The sequence below is a fragment of the Chrysemys picta genome, chromosome 4, assembly GCF_011386835.1.
Source record: "Chrysemys picta bellii isolate R12L10 chromosome 4, ASM1138683v2, whole genome shotgun sequence".
Lineage (NCBI taxonomy): Eukaryota > Metazoa > Chordata > Testudines > Emydidae > Chrysemys > Chrysemys picta.
This window is the reverse complement of record NC_088794.1, coordinates 59,720,872-59,739,798: the sequence shown is the minus strand read 5'-3', so window position 1 is coordinate 59,739,798 and position 18,927 is coordinate 59,720,872. Positions and strand designations below refer to the sequence as shown.

Sequence of the window (18,927 nt, the reverse complement as noted above, 5' to 3'; positions counted from 1 at the left end):
TTACTCCCAGTCCTGCCGTCCTGATGGGCGGGCGGGGGACCTTGGATGTGTACAATAGGGGCAGGTTCTCAAGAGCTCAGCTGCCACAGTTGACACAGGATTTTTCCAAAAAGCTCAGCTCCCAGTGTGAGGCTTATGGCCGGATTTTCATCACAGCTGTGCACTCCTCTGCAAACCTGGCTCTTCGTCTCTCTGGGCCTGTCTTTCCCACTCTATACATGGGGAGCATAACTTGGTGGGGAGTCAGAGGGATAAATTCAGTAATGGGGGAGGCTGCTCGGATATTGCAGTGGAGGTGGGGCTATAGAAAAGCCTATCCCACTCCCTCAAGCTCAGCCCTCTACCTAAGTGAGGTGAAGGGCCGAAGAGGGCAGTTGGCTTTTGAACCTCAGAGCAGCTGCCGCAGTTCTCTGGCCAGTGCCTTCCGTTCAGGTGGTGCGCTCTGCCCCCAAAGTCCGGAGCAAGCCACTGAAATAGGAGGTGGTGGCTGCAGTGTATTGGCAGGCCATGAAGCCTGAAGCAATAGGTTCCCTGTAGGGCTACCCCTTCACTCTGCCTATTTGTGGAGGGATTGCAGGATCAAGGCCAGGACCTCTCGTGTCATTGATTCCTTTTAAGATGTGCCCGTTACGTAGCGGCCTGCCAAGCCATTGCCAAGAGCTCCCAGGAGGTAATCCCCACTTCCCCCAGCCTGCCCTCGCTGCGGCAGTGGGGATGGGGGAAAACCATCACCAGGAAAACAAGAGCCTGCCCAGAAGGGGCCTCTTTGATTAATAAAGTTAGAATTTTATTTCCTTATATTGTTGACATCACAAGTTTTTTGGAAACTTATTACAGTGAAAAAAATTCCGTGGATCAGAGTCCCACTCATAACGAGATGGTGGGGGAGGAGAAGGACCCCTGTTAATATTTACAAGATGATGGAGTGGGGCTTGCTAGGGATCTTCTCCCTGGCAGCAGCCAGCTCTTTATGCCATGTGAGAGAGGACTGGGCCAGGTCACCCCTGGGCTGCAGGGAATGAAAAGTGGAACCCAACCCATGGCCCATCCTGCAATCCCCAACTACAAAGCCACTCTGGGACCCAGGATAGGAAAATGCTGTAAATCACCAGCCAGCTACCTGTTGGCTCTCAGTATTGGGGGCACAGAGTGAGACCCCCCTCTTGGACAATGCTGCCCTCCACTGTCTAGCATTCAGAGACGCCCCGGCAGCAGGGATCAAGCCTCTCCTAGTTTAAGTCAGTCCCTCAAGGACTCCTGCAAACTTTGATCCACGTTGGTCTTGCTCAGTCTCCCCTTGGCCTGCTCTCTGCCTTCTGCCATGCCGTCCCCTTGAATTGCAAGGGACCTTTCCTATAGGCCTCCTTCCTCCCATGCAGACCCGCCTGTTCTGTAAGGCCTGGCTGCACTAGAGTCCAGATGCATTTCATGTGTGTTGATGGCTCTGTACCTGTTGGTACCTTGGAGGAGGACATGCAAGGCCTGAGATCCAAACTTCCCCACAGCTCGGGGATGTCTGCACCCACGGCTTTGGCTCAGGCGCCTCTCTAAGGATAAGCTCTTCAGGGCATGGACCTTCTCTTCTTCAGCTGTGTAGTTCTCACCACCGTACAGCACTCTCTATAGAGAGCAGAAAAGGCCTGATCCTGAGAGGTGCCAAGCAACTTCAGTTCCCATTAGCTTCAGAGTGGGTTGTAGGCACTCGGGCCTTGTCCGGGCAAGGATTTGGAAGGTGTTAACAGCCTAGTGTGGTCAAGGCACAGTGCTTTTAATATGTGTTACACTGGTGCCTTGACCTAGGCTTTAACATGAGCCATGCAACATAGATCATAGACTATCAGGGTTGGAAGGGACCTCAGGAGGTCATCTAGTCCCACCCCCTGCTCAAAGCAGGGCCAATCCCCAGACAGATTTTTGCAACCACTGAGCTATCCCTAGGCACCCTCCCTTGTCTGCACCAGGCCATGAACACAAGTTAGCCCACGCCTCCTAAATCCTGGTCTAGACAAGGCTGCAACATTGAGCCCTGAGTGTTTCCCCAGCAACCTGACCCGCTCCCCTGACCTTTCTCTTACTTCGACCATGGGATCAGACCAGTGTGAGGCAAACAACCCTTTCCAACCCAACAGCTCAGAGTCTCAGCACGTCCTCACTCCACCCTCTCTCTCCCTCCTGCCCATGCACACGGCGAATACCTCCCCAGACTACCCTCCGCCGACAAGAACTGAACCCCCGTCGCCCTTTGGGAATCTCCTAGCCAACGTTTCGTAGCAGGGACGTCAGCGTGAAGGTTGGAGGGCACTCATGGGACCCCAATTCGGAACATATAACCCCATCCCAAGAGCGATGCTTGGCCAGTCAAGGCCCAAAAACACCACCATGGGACCAATCAAAACAAATGAACATGACTCAATTGAAAGATTTCCCCCCACACACACCTACCCAGTGATGAATTGACTGCAAGTGGGCGACAGGCTGAGAATTTATTTGTAGGAATAATTTGGCCATTTGTTCTGAGCTGCTGAATAAATCTGGGGAAATTGTGAGCTGCTGATGGACAAGTTGCAAATAGAAAGGGAAGAGAAACTCATCAAATCAGTGTTTCCCTATGGAACAACTCACAGCAGCCTGTGGGGAACCTGTGCTGCTGGGTGTGGGGTGAGGGCTTGGCTCAGACAGCCCCACAACCTCAGGGGACTCTCGAAAGGGCTGAAGGTGAACCAGTGGGGTCGAGATGAGATGACCTTAGCACCTTCTCTCTGGAGCTGTCCCCTCTGCATCCTCTCTGTCTCTGGAGATTGGGAGAGGAGGAGAAATACAATAAGAGAGAGTTTGCTTCAAGGTGATGGACAGAAATCCCCAACTCTCAGCTCCGCTGTGGTTGAACATCAGTCTGCGCCCGTCTCTCCTTGGGTCTCACCTGGGCTGCTCCCTAGTGAGCCAGCCGCAGCAAATATGCCCACTCTTTAACCCTCTGGGTGCCAAGGGGCTGCTCCCTCTGTTCACAATGCAAAGGTTTGCAGAAAGATGCATTTCAGTTAAAACCCCTCCGGACGCCGGAAATCCATTGGATAGGTATAAACCCGACACGTCTTTCCAGCTGTTTGACATCATCCCAGCCGGCAACAAAGTAGGGCTCCCGGCCTACGCGGTTCTGTGTCCAGCGTATGGGCTGCAGAGCAGTGTCTTACCAGGCCCTGCTGCAAGGAGACCGGGGAGCGGACAGAGGGGCTGGCCCCTTGCCCCAGGGCGGCGGTATTTATACTGCTGCGGCAGCCAGGAGTGGAGGCACCAGGCTCAGGCCTTCAGCTGCTGCTGTCAGGAGACCTGGGGAAACAAAGCACACAGGGAGCCTGTGAATCCCTCTCTCTTTCTCGCCTCCTCCAACAGCCCTGGGTGCTTTGGGGCAGGTCGGGGGGGAGCCCTGGCTAGGGGTTTGTGCACCCAGAGACCCATCTGCTGCCTCCTGCCAGGGGCATCCCCACTCTTCAATTAGCCCCTGTGCCTCACTGGAGCATGGCCTCCATGCTCTTAGCTTGACCTAGTTAGGGACACTGTGGAAAGGCCTTTTGCACCCCTGGGATGATGGGGAGAGCCCAGTGCACAATAGCTCTGCCCCCTCCGAGAAGGAAGGGGCCCCAAATGCGGATATCAGCAGGGGACGGGGGTCTCAGCCTACAAGGATGGGGGTGCAGGCTGCAGGGTCCAAACGGGGGATCCAGAGTGGGACACTGAGCAGAGAGCCCTGGACAATGCGTGTGCGGAGTTCGAATGCCTGTGTCTAGCCACAGGGCAGGTGCCACGGGGCAAGCTTGCCGCGCCTCTCCGCCCCAGCCTGGTGGGATGAGACGGGAGGTTGGCCTCCCTGCCCCGGTCAGTCCTTGGCCTCGCTGCGTGCAGCTCCTGCACTTAGCACTGGCCATATATAGGGTGGGGCCAGGCACCTCTGGAGAGCAAAGTCCTACGTCTTTGGAACAGGTACAAGCATGGCCAAGTGGCAGGGCAAGCATCCCTCATGCTGCCCTAAACCCTGGCATGGCGACCCCACCTCCAGTCTCCATCCAGTCAGTCCCCGGCACCTCTGCCAAGACTTGTCATTTGGTGCCAGTTATGACAGTGTGTGTCCACTATGAACTAGAGTGAGACCCATTAGCTTATTGCACATAATCTTCTGATGGCAACGGCTTTTGGTCACTCACTCTCTGGGCTGGAAATGAATCCCAGCCCCCTGAGCCATCACCTTAGCTCCCCGTTTCTTAAATGGTTGTAGACGACATCATGCTCTTGGAAGCAAAGGTCTAGCAAGGAGTCTGGCTGCACTATACAATCAGCTCTGTGCTGAGTCGCCCAGACAGACCGGCCAATGTAGCTCTCTCCTGACCTACAATCTCACCTGCTATCTAGGTCGGGGCCTCCCCTGAGCCGGGGCTGCCAGCTGGCCCTCTCTGCATGGTGGTATTGCACACAAATGTCTCCTGCAGATTAAGCCGGGAGCAGCAAATCAGTTTCACCTGGGAACAAAGTGGTGATTTATCTCAGGTCCCCAAGAGCTGGCTGATGCTTTATCCTGGTTGTCCTCTGAGAAACTTGTCTTTCAAGCCCCTGATCTCCTTGCTGAACTGAGACCCAGCCAACTCATCACACAGTCCACAGGCTTGTGCCACAGTAGTTCTCGACCTTTTCCATATTGCAACCTGCTTTTCAATAATCTAGCCCTGACATTTATCAGTAGGGGCAGGGCAAGGTGGCTATGACCCCCCTGACACCTGGGCATGACCTCCAGGTCAAGAACCTCTTCCCTAAGCCGGTTGGTTAGTGCCTTGTCTAGCCAGTATCTTCCCCCTGTACTGATCTACTTCTGGTTGGGCTTATTGAAGGAATTAGGGGCTCCCGCTCCTCCACAGGAATGAACTCTGAATCTCAAAGCGGTCAATAAGGAAGGCCCTCCTGACTGTCCCAGGACAAGAGGCATAGAGTGGGAGGAGAGAGGTGGGGTGTGCTGCCCCTTTCAGACCTCCTGGAGAGAGGTTGCAGTTGTGTCTGTTTACTGTGATCCATTTGCTCTGGTGCAGAGGTTTCTCCGCTCCAGAGGCAAGTAGGGTTCTGCGTTTCCCCCAACTCCTGGGGAGAAATGTGCGGATTCCACACTGCTGCCCAGTGCATCTGAATATTGAATTATGCAAAACAGGGCTGTGTAAATGGGACAGGAGGGCAGTTCTGAGATAGTGTCTGATAAATATGAATGCGCCGCTCCTCTCCCCTGGTTCCCACTCCCAGCATCCCAGGGTGGATTTATCTTTCCTTCACTGCCTGGAAATGGCATGCAGTTGGCAGTTGTTCTCTGGAACGGTCGGGATCCTTCTACGCTGCACGCCAGGCTTTTACACCAGAGAGACACGCAGGGAAATTCAGGCTGAGTCAGAGGGATGGAAGGATGGGATCCCAGCCCAGCAGAGCCCCAATATTCTAGACGAGGCCTGGGCTCCCCAGAAGTGAGCCCACTCCCCATGAACAAGAGTCCTGACATTACAGACAGGGCTCCATCCATACCCTCACCACCCCAGACTTCTCTCAAAAGTCTCCCCAATCTCTCAGAACCAGCTTCAATCCTAAAACCAAACCCAGTTACAACTGGAGAAAAGACCCTGATCCAAACCCAGAGCTCAGCCTTATACAGAGACTCAGTCCCAACCATGTAGATAATGCCCTGACAATACAAAGGGTCCCATCCTTTTTAGACAGGACTCCATGGTCATAGAGGCATAGGCCTGGAAGGGATCTCCTGGGTCAAGTCCCCTGCTATCTTCAGGGCTGGCGCTGGCAGCCCAACTCTGCAAGGCAAAGCCCTGACAGGACACACAGACCCAGACAGGACATCAGCCCTGGATACAGCGTCCTGAGGCTGCAGATCAGGTCCTGACCACGCTAATTAGATTTGTCATTTTGCACATCATTTGACGGTGGAACTCACTGCCACATGATGTCACTGAGGCTAAGAATTTAGCAGGATTAACAAAGGGATTGGACAGTTACATGGATACCATGAATAGCATACAGTAGTTATTGCTAACACGTTTTGGAAGGGCTAACCTCATGCTTCATGGCTTCAACTGATCTCTATAAGGGATCAGGAGGAGACATAATGCAGGTTTTCCCCTTAGCCGCCCACTGAAGGGTTCTTGCACCTTCCTTTGAAGCAGCAGGTGCTGGTCACTGTTGGCAACAGGATACTGGGCTAGATGGGGCCCCTGGTCTGACCCAGTGTGGCTGTGCCTATGTAACTAAACAGGAAACTAAACTGTACTTCAGAGCCCAGAGATCAGCCCTTTGCATGGGCACCTCATTCTAAACCAGCCAGAGAGCCACATTTCTGCAAAGGCTCCGTCCAGCCCTGATTCCTCCCTGTGCAGCAGAGGGTCCCTCCCACCGGGCCCTGAGACAAACCCGATAACGTGGCGATGGCTAGCGGCCAGGACAGCCGTGTTCACACGGCTGTCTGCTTGCGAGATAAATGGCCGTGGCCCGGCGAGGCCTGTCTCCCCTGTGCTGCGGGGAGCGTAATTCGCTCTTCTCCAAATCTTCATGTCTCTGACATCAATAAAATATCCCGCTGCACTTCGGAGGCTCCCGCCAGCAGCACCCAGCTCCCCGCTCATTGTTATTCACTTGCTGAGCTGCCTGCAGAGCAGACTCCCGGGCCTCGCGCGGAGGGAAGCCACGCAGCTGCTTCTGGATCCGAGGGCTCCTTTGGAGGATGCTGCTAGAGGAGCATCACTTTGACAGCCTTCAAATGCAAGCTGCACAGACCCTCCTCTACTGCTCTCCCTCAGCCCTCCCCACAGCAGACACCAGGGCTCCAGTCTCTCTCGGCTGTCTGGGGAGGGAAAGGCCGAGCAGCCTGACAGAGATGGGCCCCAGCTCAAACCCTGGATCCAGACAGCCCCAGATTTTCGGGAGATGCCTGGAGTCTGAACCTGGATCCAGATCTGAACCTCACAGCTGGCCCCCATACCTATAACAGACCAAAACCGAACCACCAATCTCAACACCCCCGACACTTGGGGTCAGAAAGGGTTCCAAATCTGGATCCAAGTTTTCCAGCTTGGGCTTGTCCACTCCCCACCAGCCTATAAAATATCCCCAAAGTTCCTGTGGGTGTTAGGAAAAGCATGCGCCTGTGGGAAGCTGGCCCCCTTCCCCTCCTCTGTGGCACTGCTGCTGTACCATGCCCTACAGCACCCCCTGCTGGGAATGGCAGGGACTGGAGTAGTTGGGAGCTCCCCCACAGCCAGTCATCTTGCCTTCTTCTTTACAGTTCCCGTGCTGGGAGAGGCTGGCACTAAACCAGCTGTGAACCAGTCTGCAGGTTTCAGATGTTTAAAATGACAGCATGTGTTGGCTGTGTACAGGTCTAGTACAGGCTGCAGCCTGTGGTATGGTGGGGGAGCCTGGCAAGCAGTCCCAATGGAGAAGAGGGCCTTCCTTCTGAAGACAGAAGGGAGCAGGTGCCAGAGCCTGCTGCCTGTATTCCCTGCACTAGAAACAAAGCCATGATGCATTTGTACTCGGACAAGGCAGAACCGAACTGGGTCCACTCTATAATAATGCAGGGCCAGGGCTTGTACCAAAGGACACCTCCTGTTTATCCCGTCCCTGGGGCAGAGACGGAGCTGAGTGGAGTCTGTGAGTGGGGGTTGGCAAGTGGGCACTAGACCTTCTGCTCTCCCTGGGGGATGGAGCTGGGTCCGAGAACAGGCCTGCAGGATCTACTATTCTCTCCCTGTGTTAGTAAAGCTGATTCCCTTAGGTGCCAGCAGCTGCCTCCCTGTGCTCTCAGGGCAAGTGGAAGGAATGTACCTTGTGTTGGGATTTCAACACAAGCCATCAAAGCCCACTTTAGCCAGAGGTCTGTGTTTCTTGGGGCTGTTTCTCCCGTCGGGGTCTGTGCACATTGCATGGAGCAACCACAGTGCTCTGCTCGCCTGTCTGGAGTAAGAGACAGCAAGCTCCCTTCCTGCCATGCAAATATTCCCCCTTCTCTCCCTATACCTAAAGACTTGACCTTCCCCATACACACATGCATACTAGAAGAGGGATGGTCTTGTGGTTAATATCCAGGTCTAGGAGGCTGGAGATCTCAGCTCTTATTCTGACTCTGTCACTGAATCTGTGTGAGCAGGTCACGTCCCCGCTCTGTGCCTCAGTTTCTCCATCACTCTAAGATGGGATAACAACTAGGCTGACTGGTCCCACCCCTCACAGGCTCATTTGCGAGGTGCCTAGGCCCAGACCCTTAGGCTCCTAAATAGCTTTAACTCCCATTGAAATCACTGGGAGTTAGGCTCCTAAATACTTTTGAGGATCCAGGCCCTAGATAATATGGTACTTTTTAAGCCAATCTCATGATCTTCGGACGCCTGCCTCATGATCTTTGAATGCTTGGGGTTGACTGTGCACGGAGAGGCCTGGAAATGCCCATCCCCACTGAAGCTAAGATCAGGCAATGGGAGTGAATCCAGTTTCTCCAGCAAAGGAGCACCCAGCCCTACGGAGACATGTTTATAGCCTTTCCTTATTGCCTGTCCTGGTTGGTTCCTGGAATAGCTCTCTGGGCAGAGCAGCTCAGGTTTTACTGGCATGAGCTGATGGGGGGGGTGGGGGGTGTCCTCACTCACCCATGGAGACAGACACACACCCCAGTGATTCACCTTCTTTCCCAGCTAACACCAATCCCCCTCTCTCCAGATACCTTCAGACCAGGACACCCTCCACCCCCACCCCCGGCTGGTTTCAGTCGGGTTGGTTACAAGGAGGCAGGAGTTACTTACTGTGATGGTTTTTATTCGGCCCAGTCGTCTAGTGCAGCTCCAGCCTGAACGATTTATTAACAAAGTGCACTGCTCCCCTTCATCACAGGGCTCCATCCCGCACCACTGCTTACTGGCAATGAGCTGAGCTGCCAGAGAGAGCCGGGGAGGGAATGGAGCATGGGGAGGGGAGGGAGAAATTAGAAGGGTTATGAAAGAGGGTAGTGTACAAAGGGGAAAAAGATGGGTGTATATAGGGATGGATAGAAAGGTGGATGTGTATATATATATATAAGGATGGAGAGACAGATGTGTATGGGATAGATGGATAGACAGATGTGTATATATAGAGATGAATGGATAGATGGGTATATATGGAAATGGAGAGACAGATATGTATGAGAATGGATAAATAGATGGGTGTGTATATATAGCAATGGATGGATAGATGGGTGTATATATAGGGATGGAGAGACAGATGTATATAGGGATGGATGGATAGATGTGTATATAGAGAGATGGATGGGTGTATATAGACATGGAGAGACAGATATGTATGGGGATGGATAGATAGATGGGTGTGTATAGGGAAAGAAAGATGGGTATATATAAGGATGGATGGATATGTATGGGGGTGGGTGTATATAAGGATGGATGGGTAGGTAGGTATGAGGAGAGAAAGGGCACAAGATTAAACAAGAACAGGAACAATTAAGGAAAGTAAAATCAAAGAGAGTGGAAAGAAGGGTTGAGTTATTCAAAACAAGGAGACCAGGAGATAAAATAAGAGCAAAATAAAATGTGTCAAAGGGGCAGAGGAGAAAGGGAGAGAGAATTGAGGCCATTAGGGACAGTTTATGCAGAAAGTTACAATCTGTATCATTGTAGCACCTCAGAGCAGCCTCTTGTGTTCCCCATGCTTAGGGACACCTGCCACCTGTGAGGGACACATTCCCTATGCAGAGCAACCTGAGATGACATGTCCCTCCCTCCCCAGGGCTCCACGTGGCCCCTGACAGCTGCGGGCATAGCAACTCTCTTGCTTGGATCAGTGGGGCTTTCTTTGCAGCACTCTGTCCAGCAGGGCCTCAGCACGGCTCATGCCTCCCTGCACTCGTGCAGTGCCCGGGAGTGGACAGGAGTTCGCTTGTGAAGCTGGACTTCCCAAAAAGTTCAGAGCTAGATTTTCATGGGCTCGGCACCCACAAACGGGCCAGATTTTCCAAAGAGCTTTGCACCCCCCCTCATGTTTAGGGGGTTCTTCCCCTCCCTTGCCCCCCACCTTGCTACCAACAGATATAAACCTTGATACAGCCGGACGCTGCTGGACCATGAGTGTTCTCGATGAGCAGGCGTGTGTGTGTGTCAACACGGACCCCTCCCAGGACTGTTTGACTGTGTGTCATGTCACCTGTATGGTTAGCAGCTCCCAGTGATGATAGGGGCCTGTGTTTCTGGGCCAGGCAGGGGTGCTGATAGCCATTGAACTAAACGCTAAACCCTGCATGTGATGGAAACTGCTTCAAGCCAGGGGGTGCAGCCTCACCCCTAGTTCCAGCCCCTCTGGGAGCAGGAGGAGCTGAGTTCTGTAGCTGCTGTCATCATAAAGTCCCAAGCGCCCATGGCGTGCATAAGATTGAATGAGAACCAAGAAGCCCCAGGCAGCCCCATGACCCTGGCCCATAGCGCTCTGGAGCAGTCAGAGATCTCTTACCATCCACACAGGCAGGTTTTGTCCTCGTTGTGCCTGCGACTTGGCCTCTCTTGCAGGCACAGCGTGCTGTCTGCCGGGCGATCATCCTCCTGGGGTGGCTGAGGTCTCTGTTCAGTGCCATAATCTCACAGGTCCCCACCTCCAGCTCCTTCCCTGCAACGAGACACGGGAACATCCAGCAGCCACTGTGCAGTGAGAGCGCCAGGGCAGGGCACCTGCGCTCAGGGTGCAGCCCTTGTAGCAAGAACAGGAGGTGGGAGTCAGGGCGGCTGGGTCCCATGCTCAGCTCTGTCACTGACTTGCTGTGTGTTCAGGGCCAACAGAGTCAAAAAAAGCCACTGATTTTTGGATGCCTCTATTTCTTGGGAGCCCAGCCAGAGCCAGCGAGGGCCTGGTTCTCAGAGGGGCTACCAGCCTGACGCTCCCATGGACTTTAGATGGCGGAAGGAAACCTAAACCCCACAGAGGTCCAAATCCATCAGTCCCTATTGAGTTCAGTGGGAGCAGTTCCTCCATGGGACTTGAGCCTGAGTCAGGACAACTCTGGAGATGGCCCAATCTAGAGAAAAGGCTTTTCACCTCCCCCCTCGCCAGGTACCAAGCACCTTCCCTCAGCTCCTTTCCTGTCCCATGGGGCCTGGGAGTGGCTTACAACATAAGCAGGGTGCCTCTCCCCTGATCAAGGGGAGGAGGGGGAGTCATTCGAACAGCTCTACTGTGATCCCAAGCACAGTCTGCAGCTGTGGCATCTCTCTATTTCAGACAATCCTGCTCCTTCAAATGAAAGAAACTCCACCTGTTTGCCATTTACCCTATTAGCTGGATAAAAACACTTGCTCCTTCTCTTCATATTTTTCCAAATTGCACAGATGAAAAGAGATGAGATCACTGGGATTTATATGGAAGCATTTGGCAGGCCTTTTCCTATTTATTTGGCCTGTAATATATAAATTCAATCTGGACTCTCCCAGAGTAAGCTGTTTGTTATCTGAATAAGTAGATGTGGGTGGGTAAGATGTTTCTATTAGAATGGCATTCGTCAGGTATGACTTGCCTCGGAGTATGTTGTTTTATGCTTTTGTTTTGATTAATTAGGGCCCGGTCCTTTATTCCTCATGACAGTCGTAGCACTGAAGTCAGTGGGGAATGATCTGATGGGGAAGGATTCCAGGATCAGGCTCTTCATTTGGGCACGTCTACACAGCAAAAAAACCAACAACAACAACATCCCTGCGGTGAGGAGTCTCAGAGCACGGATCAGATGACTCAGGCTCCTGGGGCTGGCACTGCGGGGCTAAAAATAGCCACGTAGACGTCTGGGCTCGGGCTGGAGTTGGGGCTGTGAAACCAGGTGAGCGGGGAGGGTCTGGGAGCCAGGGCTCCAGCCCAACCATCTACATGGTGATTTTTAGCCCTGCAGTGTGAGCCCAAGTCTGTTGGCCTGGACTCTGAGACTCGGTGAATTTATTTTTTTTGCTGTGAGTAGATGGTTTGTTTGTGTGTGTGTGTGGGGTTGTGGGGTTTTCTGGTTGACTTTTTAAACTTTGGGACGCTAGCTATCAAGAGGAATGAGGAGGTGCAGTCGTCAGGGCTGGGACACCTGGAACCTTGGGCAAGTCAATTAGGCCCAGATCCTCAAAGGTATTTAGGCACCTAATTCCCACTGATTTCAATGGGAGTTAGGCTCTGATCCTTATGTGTCTTAGTTTCTCTGTGCCTCGGTTCCCCATCTGTACAATGGGGATAGTAGCACTGCCCTATCTCCTAGGGGCGTGAGGATAAACACATTAAAAATGGTGACGCACTTCGAGATCAATTGTTGAAAAGTGCTACAGAAGAGCAAGGTATGATTATTCAAAGAGTGTGAGGCAGTCGGATGTTATGGCGATGCGGGCCATGTAAGTACCTATGATAGCTAGAGATGGGTCTCAATTGGCATTATTTAGTCTACAGAAGAGAAGAGTGAGGGGGGATTTGATAGCAGCCTTCAACTACTTGAAGGGGGGTTCCAAAGAGGATGGATCTAGGCTATTCTCAGTGGTACCAGATGAAGAACAAGGAGCAAGGTCTCAAGTTGCAGTGGGGGAGGTTTAGGTTGGATATTAGGAAAAACTTTTTCACTAGGAGGGTGGTGAAGCACTGGAATGGGTTACCTAGGGAGGTGGTGGAATCTCCTTCCTTAGAGGTTTTTAAGGTCAGTCTTGACAAAACCCTGGCTGGGATGATTTAGTTGGGGATTGATCCTGCTTCGAGCAGGGGGTTGGACTAGATGACCTCCTGAGGACCCTTCCAACCCTGATATTCTATGATTCAATTCCCAAGTGTGTAGAAAGCAAGAGCTAAACTCTGATCCAAGTGGGCTGTCCATGGAATGGACCGAAACAGTGAACTCTGTCAAATCTTAACACCTCCAAGCGCTGGCACTGAGTTCTGGCCCCAAAAGCAGGTCTGCATTTGATGGTTCGGGGTCATCAGGAAATCTAAAAAACCCACTGAAAATATTGTCTAAGTATGGTTACATTTCAATAATAACCTTCAGCTCCCGTTCAAACGAACGGGAGTTGGGCACTTGCCACATCCCCGAATCAGGCCCTTAATTCATAGCAAACGGAGGGCAAAGCATTACAGAGCTTTCAGAACTTCTTTGATCCTTAAATCTATGATCCTCATTTGGCCTCACATAACAATAGTGCCTGAGCACCTCACAGCCTTTTAATGTATATATCCTTAGTCTTTTCTGTTTTTTATTGATCTGAAAATATAGCCACTTCTTTCTTCAGCAACAGGTTCAGCCTGCAGTCATGCTGAGTAACTGGGATGCAGCTGCTTTGTTCTTGTGTGGCCTGCTGGCTGGAGCTTCTCTGTTGTCCTGACAAATCCTGAGCTGGCTCCTGCTCCCACTAACAGGGGAGTAAAACAGGAGGGACTCCATTGAAGACAAGCGAGGAAGGCCTGGAGAGTTTTATTGCACTCACTGTCTGGTCTCTTCCAGCCACACCCAGTGCTCCTTCTGGATGAAAGCCAGCAGAAAACCTACACTGCTATACTTTGTACCAGGCTCTCTGCCGGGATTCCTGGACAGCCTGTCTCACCAGCGCAGCCACATTTCCATAGAGCGAGTGCCCTGCCCCTCAGGGCAGACTCTGGAGTGATGTGATCAGGCCTGACTCTCTTAAATGCTCCAGCTGCCCCTCTAACCAGCTGGCCAGAAACCCCTGTGGGCCCATGCTCTGCTCCACCTGCCTCTCCCCTGAAATGCAGGCTGCTTGGTTTCAATGCTGGGCCCAGTTTGAAATGTGCCGGGGTCAGGCACTGTGGAATTCACTGTGCTTGGAGCTCAGGATGAGCCTTGAAGACATGAAGCGGCGTCTCTTCAGGTCAGCCTCCTGCTCAAGGGAATAAGCCATCCAGCTCAGACTGTGTCTCTCTGTCCACTGCCTGGATGCTCAAGTGTTAGAGCGACTGCCATGGATGAATGGATAATGAGCTAGCATGGTTTTCAAACACAAATTGACTCCATCCACTCCCATCAGCTAAACCATCTTAGGAACCAGTTTAGGTGGAACCATTATTCAAGCCAAGTTTACGCCCAGTTCCTTACACTTGCAAGGAGGACCCAGCCCAAGGAGGCCAAAGTGGGCTCCCAGCTTGCAACCTGACTTGCAGATCCCTTTAACAGAGAGACCATCTCATGGATGCCTCCCCTGCCATCTATGCTTCTGAGGCGGAGATGGACACCCAGCCTTCTACCCAGCCCTGGGAGCTATGTACATGCAGTTCCCAGTGCTGCAAAAGGCTTTCAGTACAGATGTGGGGTGAAATGAGGCTCCTGGGGGAAGTCAGTGGCAAAACACCTGCTGAGTTCAATGGACCCAGGCTATTAAACTTGGCATTTAAAGTGGAAGAGCGCGGGAGTTAGTCCCCTGGAAGGGTCTGGGTAACTGAGTCAACGTAGGTTTTAAATGCACATCAGAGGCAACACTGACGAATGCCAATGGACAGCTCCAGTTTGTACTTGGTTATGAATCCAAAGCCTCCGTTCCTCGGGGCAATTATTTAACACGCTGTTATCCCTCCCATTACATTGAAATTAATTGTGTGCCTGGCATTCAAAGTGTTCCTAGATTTAAAGCAGCCAGTGCATGTAACTCTAGATCTCTGTTTGCTCCTGCTTCTCACTCCTCTCTCAATCAGCCCCTTGAAAATAGCACTGAAGAGATGGGGCGTTTTCTCCTCCTCTCCTCTCCTCTCCTCTCCTCTCCTCTCCTCTCCTCGGGTGACGTGAGTGAGACATCTTCAGGAGCATCAGTCTGTATTAGACAGAGAAAAGCACCACATGGAGAGAGACAGGAGAGAGACAGGAGCAGGAAAAATTCACTGGGCTGAGATGTGCACCCCATGGACCATTCCTAAGTGATGGGTTAATAACACTGACAATCCCTCGTCATTACATTTTAAAAAATGCACGGACCAATCACCAGGGAGAATCTCTCAGAAAGGGAGTCTGTGGATGAGTATTAGGGGCTTCGGCCATCATTCCCGGCCTCTGCTGGGTGCAGGCAGGGTCACTGCTGAAGAAGCGACCCTACAGTCTGCTACAGGAAGTCACAACTGTTTTATAGGCAGCTCCAGCGTGAGCCATGTTTGGCCTAGTGTTTGGTAGCTTTGAAGCCAGTGCTGTTTGCTGCCCACAGCCAGGCATCCTCTGGGCCAAATACTGGTTCCAATGAAATCAGTGGGAGATTTGCCATTGATTCAGCAGGGATTGTGGTTTGGTTTGGGATATGCCTTGGGAGTTTCTGGGATCTGCAGCAGGGGGATTCATTCACCACCACCCCTGCCCACACATACACTGCCAATTAGCTGTGGCCATTTGAACGATGGGGGATTTCAATAATGTCCGGAGGAGATTGTATGAGTCACAGGTTGCAAAATGCTCCAGCACAAGAATGATGGCAGCTTGGAGAGCATCTAATATGGATCCAAACTAAATCCTCCTTCTAAAGGAGGGGGCGCCGCCAGCTCTGCATTCATACACAACTGCACGCCACAAGGAACGCAAGAGAACTGCTCTGAGTTGTTTTATTCCATCATAAGCAGAGTGAGAAGAAACTCTCAAGCAGGTCAAGGGCACTGAGAATCACGGCTCTGAAAACGTTAGGGTGTCTCTGAAATTTCTCTGCTCATTTGCTTCAAGGGGTGTTAATTTCAAAATTTGCTCAGAGCCATTCAAATTCTATGCTCTCCAGGTACGCAGCCAGAGAGAGAGGGGGTCTTTTGGGGCCACTGGTTTTTAAATCAGAACTCCCCCTTGAAATTACTGGAAACCACTTCCCCCTCCACCAGGATACAGGCATGCACCCGGCCACACGCACACACATCTGAGCATTATACTTCGCACTTGCCTAGAGAACATTAACTGATTAATCCTCCCAACCCACATCTGATGTAGTTAAGTGCAACTGTCCCCTTTATATAGACTGGAGCAACTAAAACACATGTGTGTCAAATTGAGAGCGGGCCAAATTCTCACTTACTCCACTGTGAATCAGGAGTGACTCCACTGAAGTTACTCTGGATTTACACCAGTGTCACTCAGAGCAGAAATTTGGGCCAGAAAGGTCACATGATTTGCTTAAACCCACACAGTGAGTTAATGGCAGAGCTGAAGTTTGAATTTAGGATTTCCTGGTTCAATCTGCACCTCTCTGACTAGGCCTTCTCTCTATTCATTTGCTAAGCAGGGCTTTCTGGTTTAATATCTTAAATCAGAAAGACGCTGGGGTTCCTTTCCTCTGACATTTGCAATCTGCTGCGGCCCCTTACCTCTAACAATGCTTTACAAATTGCCCAGCAGGGGGTGCTGTGGAGTCAGGAGCATTGCACCCTCTAGCTGTCCTATCTTATAGCTCTGCCAACCTAGCTGATGCTTCAGCAGTTCTAGCCTCTTCCATGCCCGAGGCCAGGCTTGAACTTGTCTCTTGCTTGGCTGAGTAATGCTGCATCATTTGAATTATTGCACAAATGTTTAGTTACAGTTGGTAATTGTGGCATTATTTATGGATCCACATGGCTCAGCAACGCTCCTCTCACATCCTCATTTGCAAGTGTAGCCTCTGGAGGCGAGGGAGACGCGGCCGGCTCCCTGAAGCGCTCAGCGTAATGGTGCCGATTCAGGGGGCGAGCAAGCGTCTTGGCACGGTTTGTTCAGGTTGCTGCCAGCCCCGGCAGTCACGCGGCAAATTAGCAGCAAGAAAGCAGAGGAGAAGATTGAATGGCAAATCAGTTACGTAGCATGGGGCCTGTCCTTTGAGGTGCCAAGCAACCTCAATTCACGCTGGAATCATAGAATCATAGAATATCAGGGTTGGAAGGGACCTCAGGAGGTCATCTAGTCCAACCCCCTGCTCAAAGCAGGACCAATTCCCAACTAAATCATCCCATCTAGGGCTTTGTCCAGCCGGGACTTAAAAACCTCTAAGGATGGAGATTCCACCACCTCCCTAGGTCAAGGGGCACAGCACCCCCGCAGGATTGAGCCCCACAAAAGGGGAGTGTTTTCAGCCATTTGTCACCCCAATTTCCATGCCGTTTTAACAGCTTCTCTTCCAGTTTCCCACTGTCTTTCCTTGGGTCATGTGTGAAACCCTCCTCCCCCGTGTTGGCAGCAATTGGGAGACAGACCAAGCAGTGCTGGAAGTGAATTTCATTTCAGCTATAAAAAGGATCAGTACTGCATGAGATACCATCAAAAGACAAGAGAGAGAGAGAGATTTCAGCTCTCATTCAATATAGATGTCTGGCCATCCCCAAGACACCTTCTGGAAACCAGCTGGGACAACACTGGAAAGTGGGACACTGAACTAGATGAAGTTCAGTCACTGGAAACATACAGCGCCCCCCAGTTTGAAGGAAAAGGGAAACTGACAGTGCTTTTCAGGGTTTTTTTTTTTTTTTTTTAACCTGGGAGTTTTCCTTTCTCTGTCCTACTTTCACTTCTCTCCCCCCACCCCCCTTGTCTGGGAGAAGAGTCACCCTGGGAACCCAAGCTGCAATCCGCATTATATGGGACTCTGTACAATTAAAGAGAGTTCATTCCCAAGGCAGCTTATTTTAATTTATCCCATGTAAATGTAACAGCCCCAGCCCCCATGGCACTAATATTTTGCACTTTGTAGCACCTTTCATCTAAGCACTTTAACCCTGTTAATAAACAATCCTCAGTAAACCATGATCTCCAGTTCACAGATGGGAAACCAAGGCACAGAGAGACTAAGTGACTTGCCCATGGTCCCACAGGAAGTCTGTGGCAGAGCCCAGGGTTGAACCCAGACTTCCTAACTCCCAGTCCTGTGCTTCAGACCTTAGAGTAAACTTTTTCCCAGGGTATCCCCACATCTTCAGGGAGAGATTGACCTATGGGCACATCCCCACTCATGATGGCACAGACCACTTCCCTTCCCACTGGATGACACCACAACTGCCTTACATGGAGAGGAATCATTAGGGAAGTACTGACTGTATCTCATGCTCTTTCTAATGTGATTTAGCAACTGGTAACAGGGAGGAGAGGCAGCCCCATCTCTTGGGCCAGCTCTGACCTAGCCCCATTTGACCCCGGGCAACGCGCAGGCCCAGCATCCTCGGGAGGGAAGTGAAGCCCCAGTTTCCTTGCTGAACAGCTCAGCTTGCAAGGCTTATCAGGCCCCCAGACTCCCAGTCCACAAAGAGGTGAATCCTCCCCCTACTGCAGGCCAGCGCCTCTCAAATTGAAAACCAGTCCAGGGTTCTGGCCAGGCACCTGGCAGCCAAAGACCGAGCCCAATGGGAGACTGAACCTCTTCTCCCCTGGGGAGCCCTTGCTGGAAAGTTTGCCCCCAGCCCTTACAGCAGGAGATGCTAACTCTGCTATGCGAAATCCCAAAGAGGAGGGGGATCCGTGCAGGTTGCATGGCATCAGATAGCTCTGATGCAGGCTCTCTCGGGTGGCATGTGGCGGAAGGCGACACAACCCCTTTAAAACTCCCACTGCCCCAGCTGGCACAAGCCAGCAGCCTTGGCAGGCATATGATACAGCGGAGACTTTACCTTCCTTAGGTGGATGAGAATACAAGAGCCAGAAGAAGAGGAGGCAGCAAAGCGTGGCACCAATCCCTGCAGAGAGCTCTCTCCAGCCGGCCAGCATCCTGAGTGGGCTGGGAGGGGGGTGGGGAGGCAGGGCTGGGCCCCCCTCTCACGCTGCAGGAAGTCCTGGTCCCCTCTAAATCCAACTACCAGGGCCGTCTCCACCTGGCACAGGGTAGCCCAGCATGGCTGGGGAGCAGCTGCATTCCCTTCAGAGGAGGAGCAGGAGCTGGGGCGCTGGAACCATTTGTACAGTGGGGGTGCTGAGAGCTGTTGAACCAA

The 18,927-nt window shown here is 52.0% G+C and overlaps 1 protein-coding gene across 2 annotated transcripts; it reads right to left on the bottom strand.

The window, feature by feature from the left end:
- Window positions 1-765: 765 nt before the first annotated feature.
- On the bottom strand, window positions 766-18,742 carry LOC101945343 (chemokine-like protein TAFA-5). 2 transcript variants are annotated; one of them, XM_065595059.1, is made up of 5 exons: window positions 18,610-18,742; window positions 10,522-10,674; window positions 8,829-8,956; window positions 4,394-4,511; window positions 766-3,327 (listed from the first exon to the last, which is right to left on the bottom strand). In XM_065595059.1, the coding sequence occupies exons 1-4, from the start codon at window positions 18,704-18,706 to the stop codon at window positions 4,401-4,403; spliced, it is 489 nt and encodes a 162-aa protein (XP_065451131.1). In that variant the 5' UTR covers window positions 18,707-18,742; the 3' UTR covers window positions 766-3,327; window positions 4,394-4,400. The 2 variants fall into 2 exon arrangements, with proteins under 2 accessions (XP_065451131.1, XP_008172262.1); XM_008174040.4 differs by lacking the exon at window positions 4,394-4,511.
- Between the last annotated feature and the right edge of the window lie 185 nt (window positions 18,743-18,927).